At 42.6% G+C, this 21,872-nt stretch overlaps 1 protein-coding gene across 1 annotated transcript in view; it reads left to right on the top strand.

Moving 5' to 3' along the window:
• LOC115468531 (sacsin-like) overlaps nucleotides 1-21,198 on the top strand; it is a 75,929-nt gene extending 54,731 nt beyond the window's left edge. Inside the window, 2 exon segments of the mRNA XM_030200310.1 lie at nucleotides 8,995-10,449; nucleotides 10,452-21,198. Coding sequence (XP_030056170.1) covers nucleotides 8,995-10,449; nucleotides 10,452-20,545 — 11,549 coding nt within the window. The 3' untranslated portion in view covers nucleotides 20,546-21,198.
• Nucleotides 21,199-21,872: the final 674 nt, after the last annotated feature.

Here is a 21,872-nt window from a genome sequence, read left to right as displayed (position 1 = left end):
TCAAAGGCGGCTGAGGGGAGATATGATAGAGGTCTATAAATTAATGAGTAGAATTGAACGGGTAGATGTGAAGCGTCTGTTTACGCTTTCCAAAAATACTAGGACTAGGGGGCATGCGATGAAGCTACAATGTAGTAAATTTAAGACAAATCGGAGAAAATATTTCTTCACTCAACGTGTAATTAAACTCTGGAATTCATTGCCAGAGAATGTGGTAAAAGTAGTTAGCTTAGCTGAGTTTAAAAAAGGTTTGGACAGCTTCCTAAAGGAAAAGTCCATAGACCATTATTAAATGGACTTGGGGAAAATCCACTATTTCTGGAATAAGCAGTATAAAATGTTTTGTACTTTTTTAGGATCTTGCCAGGTTTTTGTGACCTTGATTGGCCACTGTTGGAAACAGGATGCTGAGCTTGATGGACCTTTGGTCTTTCCCAGTATGGCAGTACTTATGTACTTATGGTGCAAGCTGTGATATACAGTTCAACAACTGATCTAGATGATGATTCACTACAACATTCGTTTGTAAATGGCCATTTTAGAAAGGGATCAATTTATTTGTGGATGCCCATAATATATAGAAATTGCAAGGGGGTATGGTTTGGTCTTGTTTGGGAAATAAAAATCTATACTTGTATTCCCCATTTCATCAAGGGTATGCACTGTATGATCTAATATTTCTAGATGCAGATTTATAGCTGGCTCCCAGACAGATATAAATTCTTAAAAGATGCTTGTTTTGGCCAGCCCCTTACGGTTATCTTCCTTAATCCCCCATTGTTTATTTCCCCATCCAAATAGATCATTAAAAAAATTGCGGCCTCTGTATTTAGCAGAATTAGATTGTGAAATGGCTGATATACTCATATAAGTGTTGGCACTTGCAGGTGTTTCCTCTGTTGATTTTTCCCAGGTGTATATTTGTAAAATGGATGTTCCTGCTGCACGTGCCAACAAATAAGATGTGTACTCCTGCAGGTATTTTAGAAAAGATCTTGCATCAACAGATCCTTCTGTGAAATACCACCAGAACTGAGCTTGACTTAACCTAGAAGTTTCAATTCCGGCCTCCTCTTGTGTGTATAATGGGGCTCTTTATTTTTCATGCAGAGTCTCTAACCAGTAATGTTGCTTTGTTCAATTGAAAGGGAACCTCAGACTACAAATGCAAGATGGAAAAATTCAGTATTTGATTTATAATATGTTATTAAAAATCCAGGTTTACAAGACTGTCCTGTCATGAACTAGTATGGAAGGAAAAGACTTTGGGGTCTGTTCAGTTGTTTAATCTTCATTTTACTCCAAGGACAAGCAGGACATAATCTCGCATTGGGTGATGTCATGGACAGAGCCCAATTTGGAGCTGCTTCTCAAATTAATTTCTAGAAGCCTTGGTAAGTGTGCCACCACATATGCATGTGCCTTCCAGGATGCCATCACCGTGTGGGACCAGGGCAGTGTTTTCTCATCCGCAGAACAGAGAGGATGTTTTCTTTTTTCTCCGAGGACAAGCAGGCTGCTTGTTCTCACTGATGGGTGACGTCCACGGCAGCCCCTCCAATCGGAAACTTCTCTAGCAAAGTCTTTTGCTAGTCCTCGCGCGCCCGCGCGCACCGCGCATGCGCGGCCATCTTCCCGCCCGAAACCGGCTCGAGCCGGCCAGTCTTCTTTTGTCCGCACTCGGTATGGTTGTGTTTTCGCCGTGTCGAGCCCCGGAAAGTCGACCTCGCGCGTCCAAAGTTTTTTTTTTACGTGTTTTTTCTTCGGAAAAGTCTTTCAAGTGTCGGGAAGTGCTCCGGAAACCCCCCCCCCCCCGGGTTTCGTGTTAATCCTCCCCGTACTTCCAGCTTTTTGCCCCGATAAGTTTTCTTTCGTCGTCGGGGTAGGCCTCTTTTCGGCCTCGGTCGAGATTTTCTCCCTTACAAATTTTTTGGTGCTCTTTTTCCGTCATTTCGGACTTTGATTTCGCCGGCGCGATTTTTCCGCCCATGACATCGAAGCCTTCCAGCGGCTTCAAGAAGTGCACCCAGTGCGCCCGGGTTATCTCGCTCACTGATCGACACTCGTCGTGTCTTCAGTGTCTGGGGGCTGAGCACCGCCCTCAGAACTGCAGTCTGTGTTCCCTGCTTCAAAGGCGGACTCAGGTAGCGAGACTAGCCCAGTGGAACGTGTTGTTCTCGGGCTCTTCGTCGGCATCGGCACCGGGATCTTCGAGTGCATCGACGTCGTCAGCGTCCAGACCATCTTCCTCGGCCGCGCCTGCATCGAGTGCATCGAGGCATCGGGCCTCTGCATCGGCGCCGAGACATCGGATAGCTGCATCGACGTCGGTGGTACCGGGACCTCGTCTGCTGATGTCGTCGGACGGTGGTGCATCGTCAGGAGTGCAGGTGAGGGCTGTCCATTCCCCTGCTGGTGGCGGTGAGCCTTCGGGTGGGTCTCCTCCTACCCTGAGGGCTCCTGCGGTACAGCCCCCCCGAGACCGACCTCCTTCGGCCTCGGCCCCGAGGAAGCGACGGCTGGATTCTACGTCCTCCTCGTCGGTGCCGGGGAGCTCCGGTGACATGCTTCGGAAGAAATCGAAGAAGCATCGACACCGGTCGCCTCCCCGCGTCGGCACCGAGAGCTCTGGGTCGCCGAGGGAGTCGGCACCCAGCAGGCATCGGCACCGAGAGGACCGCTCACCCTCTGTTCAAGAGGTGTCGATGCGCTCCACTCTGGACAGCCCGGAACAGCCTCCTCGCCCGGAACAGGTTCTGACGTCGACGCCTGCATCGACCTCTTTGCCTTTCTCTGCAGCCGCTCTGAACGAGAGCCTCCGGGCCGTTCTCCCAGAGATTCTGGGAGAGCTGTTGCGCCCTACCCCTCCGGTACCGGCGGTGCTTGCGCCTCCGGTACCGTCGAGCGTGGCGCCGGCTGGCCCATCGCCCGGGGTGAGGTCCCCGACGTCGGTACCGCGTGCGGTACCGACTGCGGCCACCTCCAAGGAGGGCTCCCCGACTACGTCGGCGGAGGGAGCTTCGCCGATGCGGGCCAGGGAGTCTACCTCTCGATGCCCCCATCGTGGACGTGGCTCCACTGAGTCGAGCCGGGCGAGGTTGCAGACACAGGTTCGTGAACTTGTGTCTGACACCGAGGGTGAGGCCTCGTGGGAGGAAGAAGAAGACCCCAGATATTTCTCTGACGAGGAGTCTGAGGGTCTTCCTTCTGATCCCACTCCCTCTCCTGAAAGACAGCTTTCTCCTCCTGAGAGTCTGTCTTTCGCTTCCTTTGTCCGGGAGATGTCTACGGCCATCCCCTTCCCGGTGGTTGTGGAGGACGAGCCCAGGGCTGAAATGTTTGAGCTCCTGGACTATCCTTCTCCACCTAAGGAAGCGTCCACTGTTCCCTTGCACCATGTCCTAAAAAAGACATTGCTTGCGAACTGGACAAAACCTCTAACTATTCCCCACATCCCCAAGAAGATCGAGTCCCAGTACCGGATCCATGGGGACCCAGATCTGATGCGCACCCAGTTGCCTCATGATTCTGGAGTTGTGGATCTGGCCCTAAAGAAGGCTAAGAGTTCTAGGGAGCATGCTTCGGCGCCCCCGGGCAAGGACTCTAGAACCTTAGACTCCTTTGGGAGGAAGGCCTACCATTCCTCTATGCTCGTGGCCAAAATCCAGTCTTACCAGCTCTACACGAGCATACACATGCGGAACAATGTGCGGCAGTTGGCGGGCTTGGTTGATGCTCTTCCCCCTGAGCAAGCCAAGCCTTTTCAGGAGGTGGTCAGGCAGCTGAAGGCGTGCAGAAAATTCCTGGCCAGAGGGGTGTATGACACCTTTGATGTTGCGTCCAGGGCCGCTGCTCAAGGTGTGGTGATGCGCAGGCTCTCATGGCTGCGTGCCGCCGACCTGGAGAATAGACTCCAGCAGCGGATTGCGGACTCGCCTTGCCGTGCGGACAACATTTTTGGAGAGAAAGTCGAACAGGTGGTAGAGTCTCTCCACCAGCGGGACACCGCATTCGACAAGTTCTCCCGCCGGCAGCCTTCAGCATCTACCTCTACAGGTAGAAGATTTTTCGGGGGAAGGAAGACTGTTCCCTACTCTTCTGGTAAGCGTAGGTACAATCCTCCTTCTCGACAGCCTGCGGCCCAGGCTAAGCCCCAGCGCGCTCGCTCTCGTCAGCAGCGTGCGCCTCAGCCAGGCCCCTCGGCTCCCCAGCAAAAGCAAGGGGCGAGCTTTTGACTGGCTCCAGCAGAGCATAGCCGACATCCAAGTGTCAGTGCCGGGCGACCTACCAGTCGGGGGGAGGTTGAAAGCTTTTCACCAAAGGTGGCCTCTAATAACCTCCGACCAGTGGGTTCTCCAAATAGTCCGGCAAGGATACACCCTCAATTTGGCCTCAAAACCTCCAAATTGTCCACCGGGAGCTCAGTCTTACAGTTTCCAGCACAAGCAGGTACTTGCAGAGGAACTCTCCGCCCTTCTCAGCGCCAATGCGGTCGAGCCCGTGCCATCCGGGCAAGAAGGGCTGGGATTCTATTCCAGGTACTTCCTTGTGGAAAAGAAAACAGGGGGGATGCGTCCCATCCTAGACCTAAGGGCCCTGAACAAATATCTCGTAAAAGAAAAGTTCAGGATGCTTTCCCTGGGCACCCTTCTCCCCATGATTCAGCAAAACGATTGGCTATGCTCTCTGGACTTGAAGGATGCCTACACACACATCCCGATACTGCCAGCTCACAGACAGTATCTGCGATTTCAGTTGGGCACACGCCACTTCCAGTACTGTGTGCTACCCTTTGGGCTCGCCTCTGCGCCCAGGGTGTTCACAAAGTGCCTAGCTGTGGTAGCAGCGGCACTTCGCAGGCTGGGGGTGCACGTGTTCCCATATCTCGACGATTGGCTGGTGAAGAACACATCCGAGGCAGGAGCCCTGCAGTCCATGCAGATGACTATTCGCCTCCTGGAGCTACTGGGGTTTGTGATAAATTATCCAAAGTCCCATCTTCTCCCAGTGCAGAAACTCGAATTCATAGGAGCTCTGCTGGATTCTCGGACGGCTCGCGCCTATCTCCCAGAGACGAGGGCCAACAACTTGTTGTCCCTCGTCTCGCGGGTGCGAGCGTCCCAGCAGATCACAGCTCGGCAGATGTTGAGATTGCTGGGCCACATGGCCTCCACAGTTCATGTGACTCCCATGGCCCGTCTTCACATGAGATCTGCTCAATGGACCCTAGCCTCCCAGTGGTATCAGGCTGCTGGGGGTCTAGAAGACGTGATCCACCTGTCCACGAGTTTTCTCGAATCCCTGTATTGGTGGACAATCTGGTCCAATTTGACTCTGGGACGTCCTTTCCAAATTCCTCAGCCACAAAAAGTGCTGACAACGGATGCGTCTCTCCTGGGATGGGGAGCTCATGTCGATGGGCTTCACACCCAAGGAAGCTGGTCCCTCCAGGAGCGCGGTCTACAGATCAATCTCCAGGAGTTGCGAGCGATCTGGAACGCTCTGAAGGCTTTCAGAGATCGGCTGTCCCATCAAATTATCCAAATTCAGACAGACAACCAGGTTGCCATGTACTATGTCAACAAGCAGGGGGGCACCGGATCTCGCCCCCTGTGTCAGGAAGCCGTCAGCATGTGGCTCTGGGCTCGCCGTCTCGGCATGGTGCTCCAAGCCACATATCTGGCAGGCGTAAACAACAGTCTGGCCGACAGACTGAGCCGGATTATGCAACCTCACGAGTGGTCGCTCAACTCCAGAGTGGTGCGCCAGATCTTCCAAGCGTGGGGCACCCCCTTGGTGGATCTCTTCGCATCTCGAGTGAACCACAAAGTCCCTCAGTTCTGTTCCAGGCTTCAGGCCCACGGCAGACTGGCATCGGATGCCTTCCTCCTGGATTGGGGGGAGGGCCTGCTGTATGCTTATCCTCCCATTCCTCTGGTGGGGAAGACTTTGTTGAAACTCAAGCAAGACCGAGGCACCATGATTCTGATTGCTCCTTTTTGGCCGCGTCAGATCTGGTTCCCTCTTCTTCTGGAGTTATCCTCCGAAGAACAGTGGAGATTGGAGTGTTTTCCGACCCTCATCACGCAGGACGAAGGGGCTCTTCTGCATCCCAGCCTCCGGTCCCTGGCTCTCACGGCCTGGATGTTGAGAGTGTAGACTTTGCCTCTTTGGGTCTGTCAGAGGGTGTCTCCCGCGTCTTGCTTGCTTCCAGGAAAGATTCCACTAAGAGGAGTTACTTCTTTCTGTGGAGGAGGTTTGCCGTCTGGTGTGACAGCAAGGCCCTAGCTCCTCGCTCTTGTCCTACACAGACCCTGCTTGAATACCTTCTGCACTTGTCTGAGTCTGGTCTTAAGACCAACTCTGTAAGAGTTCACCTTAGCGCGATCAGTGCATACCATTACCATGTGGAAGGTAAGCCGATCTCAGGACAGCCTTTAGTTGTTCGCTTCATGAGAGGTTTGCTTTTGTCAAAGCCCCCTGTCAAGCCTCCTACGGTGTCATGGGATCTCAATGTCGTTCTCACCCAGCTGATGAAATCTCCTTTTGAGCCACTGAATTCCTGCCATCTGAAGTACTTGACCTGGAAGGTCATTTTCTTGGTGGCAGTTACTTCAGCTCGTAGAGTCAGTGAGCTTCAGGCCCTGGTAGCCCAGGCCCCTTACACCCTAAGTTCTTGCCAAAGGTCGTGTCGGAGTTCCATCTGAACCAGTCAATTGTCTTGCCAACATTCTTTCACCGTCCTCATTCCTGCCCTGCTGAACGTCGGCTGCACACATTGGACTGCAAGAGAGCATTGGCCTTCTACCTGGAGCGGACACAGCCCCACAGACAGTCCACCCAATTGTTTGTTTCTTTTGATCCCAATAGGAGGGGAGTGGCTGTAGGGAAACGCACCATATCCAATTGGCTAGCAGATTGCATTTCCTTCACTTACGCCCAGGCGGGGCTGGCTCTTGAGGGTCATGTCACGGCTCATAATGTTAGAGCCATGGCTGCGTCGGTAGCCCACTTGAAGTCAGCCTCCATTGAAGAAATTTGCAAAGCTGCGACGTGGTCATCTGTCCACACATTCACATCTCATTACTGCCTGCAGCAGGATACCCGACGCGACAGTCGGTTCGGGCAGTCAGTTCTTCAGAACCTGTTTGGGCTTTAGGATCCAACTCCACCCCCCGAGGGCCCTGTTTGTTCTGTTCCAGGCTGCACTCTCAGTTAGTTGGTAAATTTTTTAGGTCAATCTCAGTTATGTCCTCGCCGTTGCGAGGTCCAATTGACCATGGTTGTTGTTTTGAGTGAGCCTGGGGGCTAGGGATACCCCATCAGTGAGAACAAGCAGCCTGCTTGTCCTCGGAGAAAGCGAATGCTACATACCTGTAGAAGGTATTCTCCGAGGACAGCAGGCTGATTGTTCTCACAAACCCGCCCGCCTCCCCGTTGGAGTTGTGTCTTCCCTTGAAGTGTATTGTCTTGCTACATACTGGACTGGCCGGCTCGAGCCGGTTTCGGGCGGGAAGACGGCCGCGCATGCGCGGTGCGCGCGGGCGCGCGAGGACTAGCAAAGGACTTTGCTAGAGAAGTTTCCGATTGGAGGGGCTGCCGTGGACGTCACCCATCAGTGAGAACAATCAGCCTGCTGTCCTCAGAGAATACCTTCTACAGGTATGTAGCATTCGCTTTCTCTCCCCTCAGCTCATGTCTTCTGACTTTTTTCCAAGTGATTTTCACCATTTTTCTGCCGCTTCCAGTATGCAAGTGTTGCATGGGGCCAGGTTTCCCTCTCTTTCCTTAGTTTTTTTTTTTTTTTGTCACTTTCATTTTGTTTTCTGCAGCTCACTAGGCTCTCCTATGCCTTCTGAACACCGGTCAAGCATCTTTTTTTTTTCTACAGTCAAGTTGTTAGATTTCACCTTGGCTGTCTTTCCTGACATTTTCCCAGAAAATTTCCAGTTTGGCAGGACCATGTCTTTAGCAGACACCCATATCTAGTGCTTTTCTGGTGCTTGTCACATCTGGGGCCTGACCATAATCCTCCTCCTTGTAAACTGTGTTCTCAGATGGTATTGTGAGGAGCCACATAAAAAGATTTTTGGTACAGAGAAGTCCGGTTCATTGACTTCGGCATCAGAGGTATCAGTGGCTGTAGGAGCTGCATTGGACACTGGGGGCAAATCAACATTCGATGAAGTCCACCTGCCTTGATATTGAATAGAGGAGGCTGCTGACCTCGTCAAGAAGCATACTGATACCATCAAGTCACTCTTTTGGCCCATTCCTAGTGCAGCCTTTACTTCCAGGATGGCTCACTACTCTCCAAGGCATAGGTTCCCTCCTACCTTTTCGTCCACCCCAAAGCTCCCACCCCTGCCAGTGGCAATAGACAGCTCAGAATTCCAAACCAGATCCCCAATCAAAGCCAGGGATGGGATTTTGACTGGATCCAAAAGAAAATAGCTGCAGTAAATTAATGGTCTGAGTGTTTACTAAGCCGCGCAGCAATGCCGACACAGCCCATTCATTTGAATGGGCATGGCTTAGTAAACGGGGTGGGGGGGGGTGTAAATTGGTTAATTGAAGTTGTTAATTATCAAAAGCAAGCTTCAAGCTCATGAAATGAAATGAAATGATTTAGAGATAATACATTTTGGTCAGTTAAAATATTTCCTTTAAAAATAAACTGGGAATGCCCTCACAGCCTTCCGTGGACCAAAGATAAATTTTAAGGGCGTCGTGCCATTTTTTTTCTAAATAAGGGCTCCTTTTACAAAGCCGTGCTAGCGATTCCCATGCAGCAGATGTGACGAAGCCCATAGGAATTGAATGAGCTTCATCGCATTTTCTGCACCAGAATCGCTAGCACAGCTTTGTAAAAAGAGCCCTAAATTATTTGTCTCATTCCAGCCATCAAATATAGAAAAAAAAATACTTGTTATATAATACAATAGAATCTTGTAACTTTGAATAACTTTGCTGCTTTTTTGTTTTGATTTATAGGAAGACCTTGTACGCAGCTTCAACTCCTGAACCCAGAACGATTTGCACGACTAATCAAAGAAGTGATGAATACTGTATGGACTAAAAGAGACCTGGTAGTACAGTGGTATCCAGGCAGTGCAAATAAAAAGCATCCATCTATACAGTGGCTTAAGATGGTCTGGAAGCATCTTTATATACATTTTGCTGAAGATTTAACATTGTTTGAGGACATGCCACTCATTCCCAAGATATTGTTAGCAGATGATCAGACATTAGTAGAACTTATAAGGCTCAGGTTTCCATCATCAGTTATACTAGATAATGAATCTGAGATGCCACTTCCTGAATTTTTATCTGACATCATTGAAAAACTTGGGGGAATTGTACTGAAAAATCCAGACTCGTGTATACAACATCCACTTGCAAAAAAGTATATCCATCCTGCAACACCAACTGCTCTTTTGCAGATTATGGACAGGATGTCACTGCAGAAGCTATCTACCCAGGTTGCTTCATTAATTCCACAACACAAGGATGCACTTAGGCGATTCCTATCTAGTTTAACAGATGTCAGTGAAAAAGAGAAACACATTATTCAGGCACTGATGATATTTAGACAAATTAAACAATCTGATGAAGAGACCACTTCTTACATAGTTCTGAAAGGTTGTAAAGTATTGCACCATACTGCAAAACTTCCACCAGATCTGAGAATGTCCATTCCTATAATTGATTGCACTGATGAAGCTACTGTTCGCTTAGCAAACATGCTGAAAGTAGAACAGTTACAGAGTACAGACTGTACAAAACTTATAGTACAAGATATTGAAAAGGGGTTTTATTCTTTTGAAGAAACAACTCAAATTATGTTATGGATTCTTAAGAATCTTTCTTTTCTTAAACAAGAAAGTGCAGCTGTAGTTGATTGGCTGGTACCATTAAAATGTATTCCAGTTTCACAAGAAAAGCTAGTAGCAGCCAATGAACTCTTTGATCCTGAAATAGATATATTGCAAAGCCTGTTTTGTACAGAGGAGCACATTTGGTTTCCACCTGCTCTCTTTGCAGCATCTTCTGATATTCTCCATTCATTGAGGCAAATAGGTTTAAGAAATGAAACTGATCTCCAAGAAAAAGACATTGTTCAAGTAGTAAGGAAAATTGAAGACTTGCAGGGTAATTCGAGCATTGGCCTTGATGTTCTTTTACGAAAATCTAAATCTCTCCTAATTATTTTGAATAAAAACCATACACTATTGAACTCATCTGAAACAAGTGCAATATTAAAAAAAGTAAAATGGATTCCAGCCTGCAAGGAAAGGCCACCAAATTACCCTAGCTCACTAATTTGGAAGGGTGACCTCTGTAATATGTGTTCCCCTACAGAAATGTGTGATTTATCTCATGCTGTGTTAGTTGGTTCATCAGTTCCACTAGTAGAAAATATCCACACAGATATAGAAAAAGCACTTGGTATTTTACAGAACCTAACATAGATGCAGTTTTAGAACATTTGAAAGTTGTTGTTGATTGGAATAGTTCTAAAACTTTTAGTGATGAAGATTATTACCAGTTCCAACATATCTTGCTTGAAATTTATAGCTTTATGCAGAATCATTTAGAGATAGGTAAAGACGCTTTTAAAACATTGAATTTTCCCTGGGTGTGGACAGGGAAAACATTTTGTTTACCAACACAAGCAGTGATACAACCAATGCATGACCTTGATCTCCAGCCATATCTGCATGGTGTGCCAAAAACCATGGCTAAATTTCATAAGCTGTTTAAGCTTTGTGGTTCAATAGAGCAGTTAACCCAAGAACATATTTTTGTTGTTGTTCAACAAATTCACAAAAAAAGTGAGCAGGTAATGGATAGAGAGGAGAGCAGACACAATCTTAACCTTATGTTGAGCATTATACGATGGTTGTACTGTAATCAAATTTCTGTAGGGCTCAATACACCAGTCCCTATATTTTGTAGCAAGGACCCCTCTAAACTTATAATGAAACCCATTGAAGAATGCTGCTACTGTGATATCAAAGTTGATGACCTTAATGATTTACTTGAAGATTCAGTGGAACCCATAATCTTGGTGCATGAAGACATACCTATGAAGATGGCAGAGTGGCTCAACGTGCCATGCCTGAGTACTAAACTGATCAATCCTGAAAACATGGGATTTGAGCAGTCAGGTCAAAGAGAACCTCTCACTGTAAGGATTAAAAATATTTTGGAGGAATACCCAGCTGTGTCGGATATCTTTAAGGAGTTACTGCAAAATGCTGATGATGCTAGTGCAACTGCATGTAATTTCTTGATTGATATGAGAAGAAATACGGATATAAAGGAAAACCTCCTGGATCCAGGAATGCAGACATGTCATGGACCTGCTTTGTGGTCATTCAATAACTCGGAGTTTACAGATTCAGACTTTTTAAATATAACCCGTCTAGGAGAGTCCTTAAAAAGAGAAGAAATTGACAAAGTTGGAAAATTTGGACTGGGATTTAACTCTGTGTATCACATCACTGATATTCCCATCATTATGAGTAGAGAATTTATGATTATGTTTGATCCAAACATTAACCATATTAGCAAACACATTAGAGACAGATCCAATCCTGGAATTAAGATTAATTGGAGCAAACAGCAAAAAAGGTTACGAAAATTTCCTAATCAGTTCAAACCATTTATAGGTGTTTTCAACTGTCAGCTACCTTTAACTGTGGAGTCACCTTACAGTTATAAAGGAACTCTTTTCAGATTGTCCTTTAGAACTCAGCAAGAAGCTAAAGTGAGTGAAGTCAGCAGTGCTTGTTATAATACAGCAGATGTATATTCTCTTGTGGATGAGTTTAGTCTGTGTGGACACAGACTCATACTTTTCACTCAGAATGTGAACTCTATGGTTTTGAAGTACTTGAAACCAGAAGAGACTAATCCTGACTTAGCACAAGATACTGTAACAATAAAAAAAAATATTTGTTCTTCCAAAGTGTTGACAGCACCTGCAAGCATATTAAAGGAGGCTGCTAAACTCATGAAAACTTGTAGTAGCAACAAAAAGCTTCCTTCTAATGCACCAAAGTCATCATGCATATTGCAGATTGTAGTTGAAGAGTTCCACCATGTGTTTAAGCGAATTGCTGACCTTCATTCTCCACTTTTCAGAGGTTCAGAAGATGATCCAGTTACTTTGTTTGAAATGGCTAAAAATGGGCAGACCAAAAGGACTGTTGATGAATTGCCACAGAAAACTGTAGATTCTACAACATGGCTGCTGTGTTCTTGCATGGATTCTGGAGAAGCTTTAAAGTTTTCATTAAATGAAAATGGAAGAAGACTAGGACTTGTCCCCTGTGGTGCAGTGGGAGTAATGCTTTCTGAAACTGACAACCAAAAGTGGATTGTGAAACCTAATTGTAGTAGCACTGGGGAAGTGTTCTGCTATTTACCTCTGAGAATAAAAACTGGCTTGCCTCTCCATATTAATGGCTGTTTTGCTGTTACTTCAAATCGAAAAGAGATCTGGAAAACTGACACAAAGGGAAGATGGAATACAGTGTTCATGAGACATGTTATTGTGAAAGCTTATTTAGAAGCGCTTTGTATTTTACGTGATATGACAATCTGTGGTGAATTAGTTGACTACAACTATTATGCAATATGGCCTGATACTGACTCTGTTCATGATGATTTTTCTGTTATCTGCAAAGGTATATATGAGGATATAGCTAAAACAAAAGGCAAAGAGGGAATCAAAGTTTTTTCTGATGGATGTACCTGGGTTTCCATTAAAAATGTAAGATTCTTAGATGATTCATTACTTAAAAGGCCAGACATTGGACCTGCAGCCTTTAAGATTTTTTTAAAGTACCTCAAGGAAATTGGATTAAAGAACCTCTGTGCTGTTGAACTCCCATCATGGGTGAAGGCTGGATTTGAAGAAGCAGGATGCAAAGACATATTGCTTGAGAATACCTTTTCAGAGAAACAGTTCTTTTCTGAAGTGTTTTTTCCACATATGCAGGAGATTGAGGCAGAATTGCGTGATCCTTTAATGCTTTTTGTTCTGAATGAAAGAATTGAAGAATTCTCAGGACTTCTTCGAGTTACACCGTGCATTCCTTGTTCTGCTAAGGGTCATCCTCTAGTTAAACCCTCAGAGCTAATCCATCCAGAAGGTAGAGTTGCAAAGTTATATGACAACAAAGATGGGCGATTTCCACATGGTACTTTTCAGGATTACCTTAATCCAGTTGTACTAGTCAAACTTGTTCAGTTAGGCATGATGAAGGATGATATTTTGTGGGAAGACTTGGTAGAACGTATAGAATCTGTAATAGAAATCAATAGACGTGACCACATTGCAGCTTGCTTCAGAAGCAGTATTATATTAAGTCTGATTGATGAGAAGCTAAAACTTAGAGATCCTAGAGCTAAAGACTTTGCTGAAAAATTTCAAACCATTCCTTTTCTTCCATTTCTTACAAAGCCGGCAGGATTCTCATTGAACTGGAAAGGAAATGACTTTAAGATGGAAACAATGTTTGCAGCAACTGATCTCTATATAGCTGAACATCAGGATATAGTTTGTCTCCTGTATCCAGTTCTGAATGAAAACTCTCCTTCATTTAAAGGTTGTGGATCCGTCTCATTGGCTGTTAAAGATTTCTTGGGTTTACTTAAGAAACCATCTATTAATGTAATAGTAAACCAATTGAAGGAAGCTGCAAAATCAGTTGATGGAATTACATTGTATCAGGAGAATATTACCAATGCATGTTACAAATCTCTCCATGAAGCAATGATGCAAAATGATATTACAAAAACAATAATTATCACAGAACTAAAACAGTGTAGTTTCATTCTAGTTGAAAATACTTATGTTGACCCAGCAAATGTTTCTTTTCACTTGAATTTTGAAGCAGCACCTTATCTTTATTCATTACCTAATAAATATAAAAATAATTTCAGGGAGCTTTTTGAAAGTGTGGGAGTAAAGCGTTCTTTCACAGTTGAAGATTTTGCACTAGTACTTCAGTCAATAAAAGAAGAAAGAGGAACAAGACAAATAACAGAAAATGATTTTCAGCTTTGCAGAAGGATCATCAGTGAGGGCATTTGGGGTCTCATCAGAGAGAAGAACACAGAATTCTGTGTGAAAATGTATGGTGATATTTTGTTACCAGATACCAACCTTGCACTTCTTCCATCTAAAAGTTTGTGTTACAATGATTGTCCTTGGATTAAGGTGAAAGATACAGCTGTAAAATACTGTCATTCTGATATACCCAGGGAGGTAGCAGTAAAACTTGGTGCAATTCCGAAAAGGCATAAAGCATTAGAGAGATATGCATCTAATATTTGTTTTACTACTCTTGGTACAGAATTTGGACAAAAAGAAAAGCTGACCAGTAGAATTAAAAGCATTCTTAATGCTTATCCTTCAGAGAAAGAGATTTTGAAAGAACTTCTTCAAAATGCAGATGATGCCAAAGCTACCGAAATTTGTTTTGTGTTTGATCCTAGACATCATCCAGTTGATAGAATTTTTGATGAAAGATGGGCACCACTTCAGGGGCCAGCACTGTGTGTATATAATAATCAGCCATTTACAGAGGATGATATCAGAGGAATTCAAAACCTTGGAAGAGGTACTAAGGAGGGAAATCCTTGTAAAACTGGACAGTATGGTATAGGATTCAATTCTGTATATCATATTACTGACTGTCCTTCCTTCATGTCTAGCAACGATATACTCTGTATTTTCGACCCCCATGCTAAATATGCACCAGGTGCAACATCAGTTAGTCCCGGTCGTATGTTCAGAGATTTAGATACAGACTTCAAAACACAGTTTTCAGATGTTCTGAATCTCTATTTAGGAAACTACTTTAAACTGGATAAGGCTACAATGTTTAGATTTCCACTTCGTAATCAAGAAATGGCAAAGAGTTCTGAAATTTCTTCTGCTCCTTCTTCAGATAGAATGGTTCAAAATTTTTTGGATAAGTTGCGTGCAGATGGGGCAGAACTCTTAATGTTTTTGAATCATATGGAAAAAATTTCTGTTTGTGAAATAGATAAAACAACAGGATCTCTAAATGTATTGTATTCTGTAAAAGGCAAAATTACTGACGGAGACAGATTGAAACGCAAACAATTCCATGGATCTGTTATGGAAAGTGTAACTAAGAAAAGGCAGCTGAGAGATATACCTATGCAACAGATTACCTATACTATGGATATTGAAGACTCTGAAAGCAACATTACAACATGGCTGATTTGTAACCGATCAGGATTTGCAGCAATAGATAAGGTTTCAAAAAATGTTTTGTCAGCTCATAAGAATGAGGACATAACACTTTTTCCACGTGGAGGAGTTGCTGCTTGCATTTCCCATAACTACAAAAAACCCTACAGGGCATTCTGTTTTTTGCCTCTGTCTCTAGAAACAGGGCTACCTTTTCATGTAAATGGCCACTTTGCTTTAGATTCTGCCAGAAGAAATCTGTGGCGTGATGATGATGGAGTTGGAGTACGAAGTGACTGGAACAACAACTTAATGACAACATTGATCGCTCCAGCATACATTGAATTATTAGTTCAACTGAAAAAACGGTATTTCCCAGGCACTGATCCCACAGTATCAGTGCTGCAAAATATACCTATTCATACTGTGAAGGACTCTCTGAAAAAGTTTTTGTCTTTCTTCCCAGTTAACAGACTAGACCTACAACCAGACTGGTATTGTTTAGTAAAAGCTATTTATTGTTGCATATATGAAGATTTGAAACGTCTTTTACCTGTTGTGCGCGCGCCAAATGTTGATGGTTCAGATTTACATTCTGCAGTTATCATTACTTGGGTTAACATGTCTACCTCAAGTACTGCAAAACCATTCTTTGACAATTTGCTACAAGATGAATTACATCACCTAAAGAATGTAGAATACAATATCACAACACGTAAGACGGTTGCAGAAAATACTTACAGACTTAAGCATTTGCTTTTGGAAGTTGGGTTCAACTTAGTATATTACTGTGATGAAACTGCAAACCTCTATCATTGTCTCATAGATGCAGGGATTCCTGTAAGCTATACTACCCCTTGTGATGTTCGATCCTTTTTGAAGACATTTTCATCTCCAGATTCTAATTGTCATATTGGAAAGCTGCCATGTCGCCTTCAGCAAACTAATCTCAAATTGTTTCATAGCTTGAAACTTCTGGTTGATTATTGTTTCAAGGATGCAGAAGAAAGCGAAATTCAGATTGAAGGACTGCCACTTCTTCTTACTCTTGATAGTGTGCTGCAAGTTTTTGATTCTAAGACATCAAAGTTCCTAACAGCTTATCATGAACTAATTCCATCCCGCAAGGATCTTTTTATGAACACCCTCTACTTGAGATACACCAGTATTTTATTTACCTCTGGGGTTGCAAAGATCTTCGACATCACCAGCTTTGCTTCTCTGTTACCATCAGTGTTGCCTAGGGAATGCAAGACCAAAATATTTGTACGATGGAAAGAAAATTTTGCAAGTGAATCTTGGCTTAAAAATGCATGGCATTTCATCAGTGAATCTGTGAACAATAAAGAAGAACAGACCGAGATGAAACCAACATTTGATACTGTTGTTGACATTTTGAAGGATTGGGCTTTACTTCCAGGTACAAAGTTTACTGTCTCAGCTAATCAGCTTGTTGTACCAGAGTGTGATGTCTTGCTGCCTCTCAGTCTTATGCATATAGCTATTTTTCCAAATTCTCAGACTGATAAAGTTTTTCATACTTTAATGAAAACAGGTTGCATTCAGCTTGCATTGAACAAAATTTGCTCCAAGGATAACATTTTGTTACCTCTGTTGTCTGGGCATACTGCAAACATAGACAATCCCTCAAGCATTCTTAAAGCCATACAACATATGGTTCAAACCTCAACATTTAGAACTGAAAAATTAGCAGAAAGTGATTATGAGGCACTGTTAATGTACTTTAACTGTAACTTAAATCATGTGACGTCTCAAGATGACATTAATATATTAAAGTCACTTCCATGCTACAAGTCCGTCAGTGGTAGATACACTAATATTTCAAAATATGGAGCATGTTATGTACTCACAAAAAGAATCCCATTGGCTGAAGTAGAAAAATGGGCACTGTCTTCATCAGCTGCATTTCTTGAAGAAAAAATTCACCTAAAAGATTTATACAGTGCACTTGGTTGTGTCCTTGTAGATGATCTTGAAGTGTATTCACAACACCTTTTACCAAAGTTTGAAAATCTTTCTTACAGTGCTAAATTAGAGCACCTGGTATACTTAAAGAATCGACTGTGCAACATTGAAGAATCTTCAGAAATAAAGGACCAACTGTTTGACAGGCTTGAAGGACTTCCATTAATTCATGATACAACTAATCGCTTAAAGCCTGCAAAACATTTTTATGACAAAACTGTAAAAGTGTTTGAAGTGATGCTTCCTGAGAAATTTTTCATACCTCAAGATTTTTTCAAAAAGTTGGAACAATTAACAAACCCTAAGAACCAAACTGTGTTTCTGTTATCATGGGTCAAATTTCTACGAAATATAGGACTAAAATACATCCTCTCCCAACAACAGTTACTGCAGTTTGCTAAGGAGATTGGCATGAGAGCAAACACAGAGAACTGGTCTAAGGAAACACTGCAGAATACAGTTGATGTTCTTCTAAATCACATATTTCAAGAAAGGACAGACTTATTGTCAGGAAACTTCCTGAAGGAATTGTCTTTAATTGCCTTTTTATGCCCAGAGCGTGCTCCTGCTGACCTTATCAGATTGCATCCTCAATATCAAGAGGTAAATGGTACACTTCCTCTTATACGATTCAGTGGTGCACAGGTAAACCCAAAATTCAAACAGACTGATGTCTTGCAGTTGTTGTGGACCTCATGTCCTATTCTTCCCGAGAAAGCAACTCCTCTAACCATCAAAGAACAAGAAGGTAGTAGTCTTGGTCCTCAAGAACAGCTTGAACAGATTTTAACTATGCTTAATGTGAACTTAGATCCCTCCCTCGACAAAGTTATAAACAATTGCAGAAACATATGCAATATAACAACTTTGGATGAAGATATGGTGAAAACTAGGGCCAAAGCCCTAAGGAGTATCTATGAATTTCTCAACACAGAAAAACAGGAGTTCCGATTTCAGTTACGAGGGGTTGCTTTTGTGATGGTAGAAGATGGTTGGAAACTCCTTAAACCAGAAGAAGTAGTAATAAATCTGGAATACGAGTCAGATTTTAAACCTTACCTTTACAAACTGCCTTTAGAACTTGGTACCTTTCATCAGCTGTTTAAAAATTTAGGCACAGAAGATATTGTTTCAACAAAGCAGTATGTTGAAGTTCTCAGTCGCATATTTAAGAGCTCAGAAGGAAAACAACTGGATCCTAATGAAATGCGGACTGTTAAAAGAGTTGTTTCTGGCCTTTTTAGATGTCTTCAAAATGACTCCCTTAAGGTTAGAAATGATCTTGAGAATGTACGAGATCTAGCCCTTTATCTTCCAAGTCAAGATGGCAGACTGGTTAAGTCAAGTATTTTAGTTTTTGATGATGCACCACATTATAAAAGTAGAATACAAGGTAACATTGGTGTACAGATGCTTGTTGATCTTAGTCAGTGTTACTTAGGAAAAGACCATGGTTTCCACACTAAACTGATTATGCTTCTTCCTCAGAAATTGAGACCCCGACTACTCAGTGGTATTCTTGAGGAGCAGTTAGATGAAGAAACCCCCAAAGTGTGCCAGTTTGGAACACTATGTTCTCTTCAGGGGAGACTGCAGCTACTACTGTCATCTGAACAATTTATCACTGGAATCATTAGAATTATGAAGCATGAAAATGACAATGCTTTTCTAGCCAATGAGGAAAAGGCAATAAAACTTTGCAAAGCCTTGCGGGAAGGTTTGAAAGTATCCTGTTTTGAAAGGCTGCAAACAACATTAAGAGTTAAAGGATTTAATCCTATTCCCCACAGCAAGAGTGAAACACTTGCCTTTTTAAAGCGATATGGAACTGCAGTAATATTGCTTTATATACAGCACTCAGATAGCAAGGACATAAATTTCCTGTTAGCATTAGCAATGACCCTGAAATCTGCAACTGACAATCTGATATCTGATACCTCATATTTAATTGCCATGTTAGGCTGCAATGATATTTACAGAATTGGTGAAAAGCTTGACAGTTTAGGAGTAAAGTATGACTCCTCTACAGAACCATCCCAACTTGAACTTCCAATGCCTGGCACGCCTATACCAGCTGAAATTCATTACACTTTGCTTATGGATCCCATGAATGTCTTTTATCCAGGAGAATATGTTGGTTATCTTGTTGATGCTGAAGGTAGTGATATATATGGATCATATCAACCAACATATACATATGCTATCATTGTTCAAGAAGTTGAAAGGGAAGATGATAATTCCACTTTTTTGGGCAAGTTTTACCAGATTGACATTGGATATAGTGAATACAAGATTGTAAGCTCTCTTGATTTATATAAGTTTTCCAGACCTGATGAAAGTACTCAGAGTAAAGATAGTGCACCTTCTACTCCAACAAGTCCTACTGAGTTTCCAGCACCTGGACCCAGGATAGTTCCTCCTCATTTCCCTGGAAAAGAAAGCCATAAAACATCTTCAAAACATCAGTCACCCAAAAAGATTAAACTAACTTCTCTGCCAGATATACTAAAAGAAGTGACGACAGTAATGGAACAAGCATGGAAGCTCCCAGAATCTGAACGAAAAAAGATTATTAGAAGGTTGTACCTTAAATGGCATCCAGACAAAAATGCAGAGAACCTGGACATAGCAAATGAAGTTTTCAAACATCTGCAAAATGAAATTAACAGGCTGGAAAAACAGGCTTTTGTTGATCAAAATATGGACAGAACATCGAGAAGAACTTTTTCAGCAGCCTCTTCTCGATTTCAGTCAGACAAATTTTCATTTCAAAGATTTTATACGTCATGGAATCAAGAAGCAACAAGCCATAAGTCTGAAAAGCAGCAATATACAGAAAAGTTTTCAACTTCTACAGGCTCTTCAGACTTGCCACGTTTTTTCGTACCACCCACATTCAAATCAGTGGGTAATCCTGTTGAAGCACGCAGATGGTTAAGACAAGCTCGTGCAAATTTTTCTGCAGCAAGGAATGATCTTCACAAAAATGCTAATGAATGGGTATGCTTCAAATGCTATCTGTCAACCAAGTTAGCTTTGATTGCAGCTGATTTTGCTGTAAGGGGAAAATCTGATAAAGAAGTGAAGCCAACAGCGCTTGCACAAAAAATAGAAGCATATAGTCAGCAACTTGAAGGACTTACCAATGATGTTCACACTCTGGAGGCATATGGAGTAGATAGTTTAAAAACACGCTATCCCGACCTGCTTCCCTTTCCACAAATCCCAAATGACCGATTTACTTCTGAAGTTGCAATGCGGGTTATGGAATGCACTGCGTGTATTATAATAAAACTTGAAAATTTTATACAGAATAAGTTATGAAATAGTTAAGAGTTTAAACTGATTTGGTAAATAGAATGGACATGTAGCTTGAGAAACAGATGTAATATAATTATGTATTATTGTACACAAACAGATTAGCAGCTTAGTATACAGTTTTGATGGTACTGAAATAGTGTACTTTTTGTTGAACATTATTTAAGGAAATCATTTTTACTGAGCCTTAAAGTAAATTGTAAATATTTTAACATTTGCAATATCATGAGTTGCAAAATGTTTATGTATAAATTCAATTGATAACTTCAAAAATGAACTACACTATAACCAAAGCCTAGTGAATTCATGTCATAGCTCTTAAACTATTTGGATTTTGGAAGAGCTGCAAGTGTTTCATGAGCTAAATACCACTGTAGTTCCTGAAGTGTAAAAACAAAAAATACAGTATGCCTATTATTTTAAATACATATCATTACATTTACAAAAGTAAAGTTGTAAAATATATCGGATTTTTAAAGTCATTTAATGGTGGAAGTTTATAGATTGGAAATTGTTCCTGAATGGGAAGCATTAGGAATCACTGTCATATATAATATGTGGAACAGAAATGTATCTATAGATACTATGATTTCTTTATTGTTATTATTCACTATGCTAATTGAACAATGCAAGTTAGCAAAGAGCTAGAAAATAATTTGAGGAAGAATAAAATGTAATGTTTGTGAAAATTTGTTTTAGCCATTGTAGTCTTAACAGCTGGATCTGATTTTGACTTCCTGAAGTCTTTTCATTACTTTTAAAATTTTTAATTATGTACATCGTCGCGATATGGCCTGGGCTAGGAGTGGCGATTCATTAAGTTTTAAATAAACATAAACATGTGCAGTTAATAACTTGATAAAGGATATACAGTAAATTTGAAATATTACTTTTTTAATCTTAAGGTTAATTATATATATATTTTTGCAGTGCCTTGAAATCAGTTTTTTATTAAATTATAAAATGTTAGATTTTACTTGTAGATTTGCATCATTTGTTGCTGAGGTGTATTTAACAGAGACTGCTTATAGGTTAATGAAGGTCATCAAAACCAGTAGATAATGCAGTTTACAGTCATGTATGTGGTAAGCACTAAAGCGTGCTTACCGCAGGTTAAAATCCACTACCATGGGGCGTGCTTAGGTGTCCCACAGTAGTTTTATGTTCAACGCGCACTAGCCGCACGCTAAAAAAAATAGAAAATATTTTTTAGTGCTGTTTGGGGAAGAGAGTAAACGTGCCCAGTGCTAATCAGTGCAGCTGCATCACCACGTACTAACTGATTAGTGTAAATAGATGTCGGTAAGGGTTCCCTTATCGACAATTAGCGAGT

This window comes from Microcaecilia unicolor, chromosome 4, assembly GCF_901765095.1.
Source record: "Microcaecilia unicolor chromosome 4, aMicUni1.1, whole genome shotgun sequence".
NCBI lineage: Eukaryota > Metazoa > Chordata > Amphibia > Gymnophiona > Siphonopidae > Microcaecilia > Microcaecilia unicolor.
The sequence above is the reverse complement of the archived record's forward strand: the minus strand, read 5'-3'. Positions and strand labels throughout refer to the sequence as shown.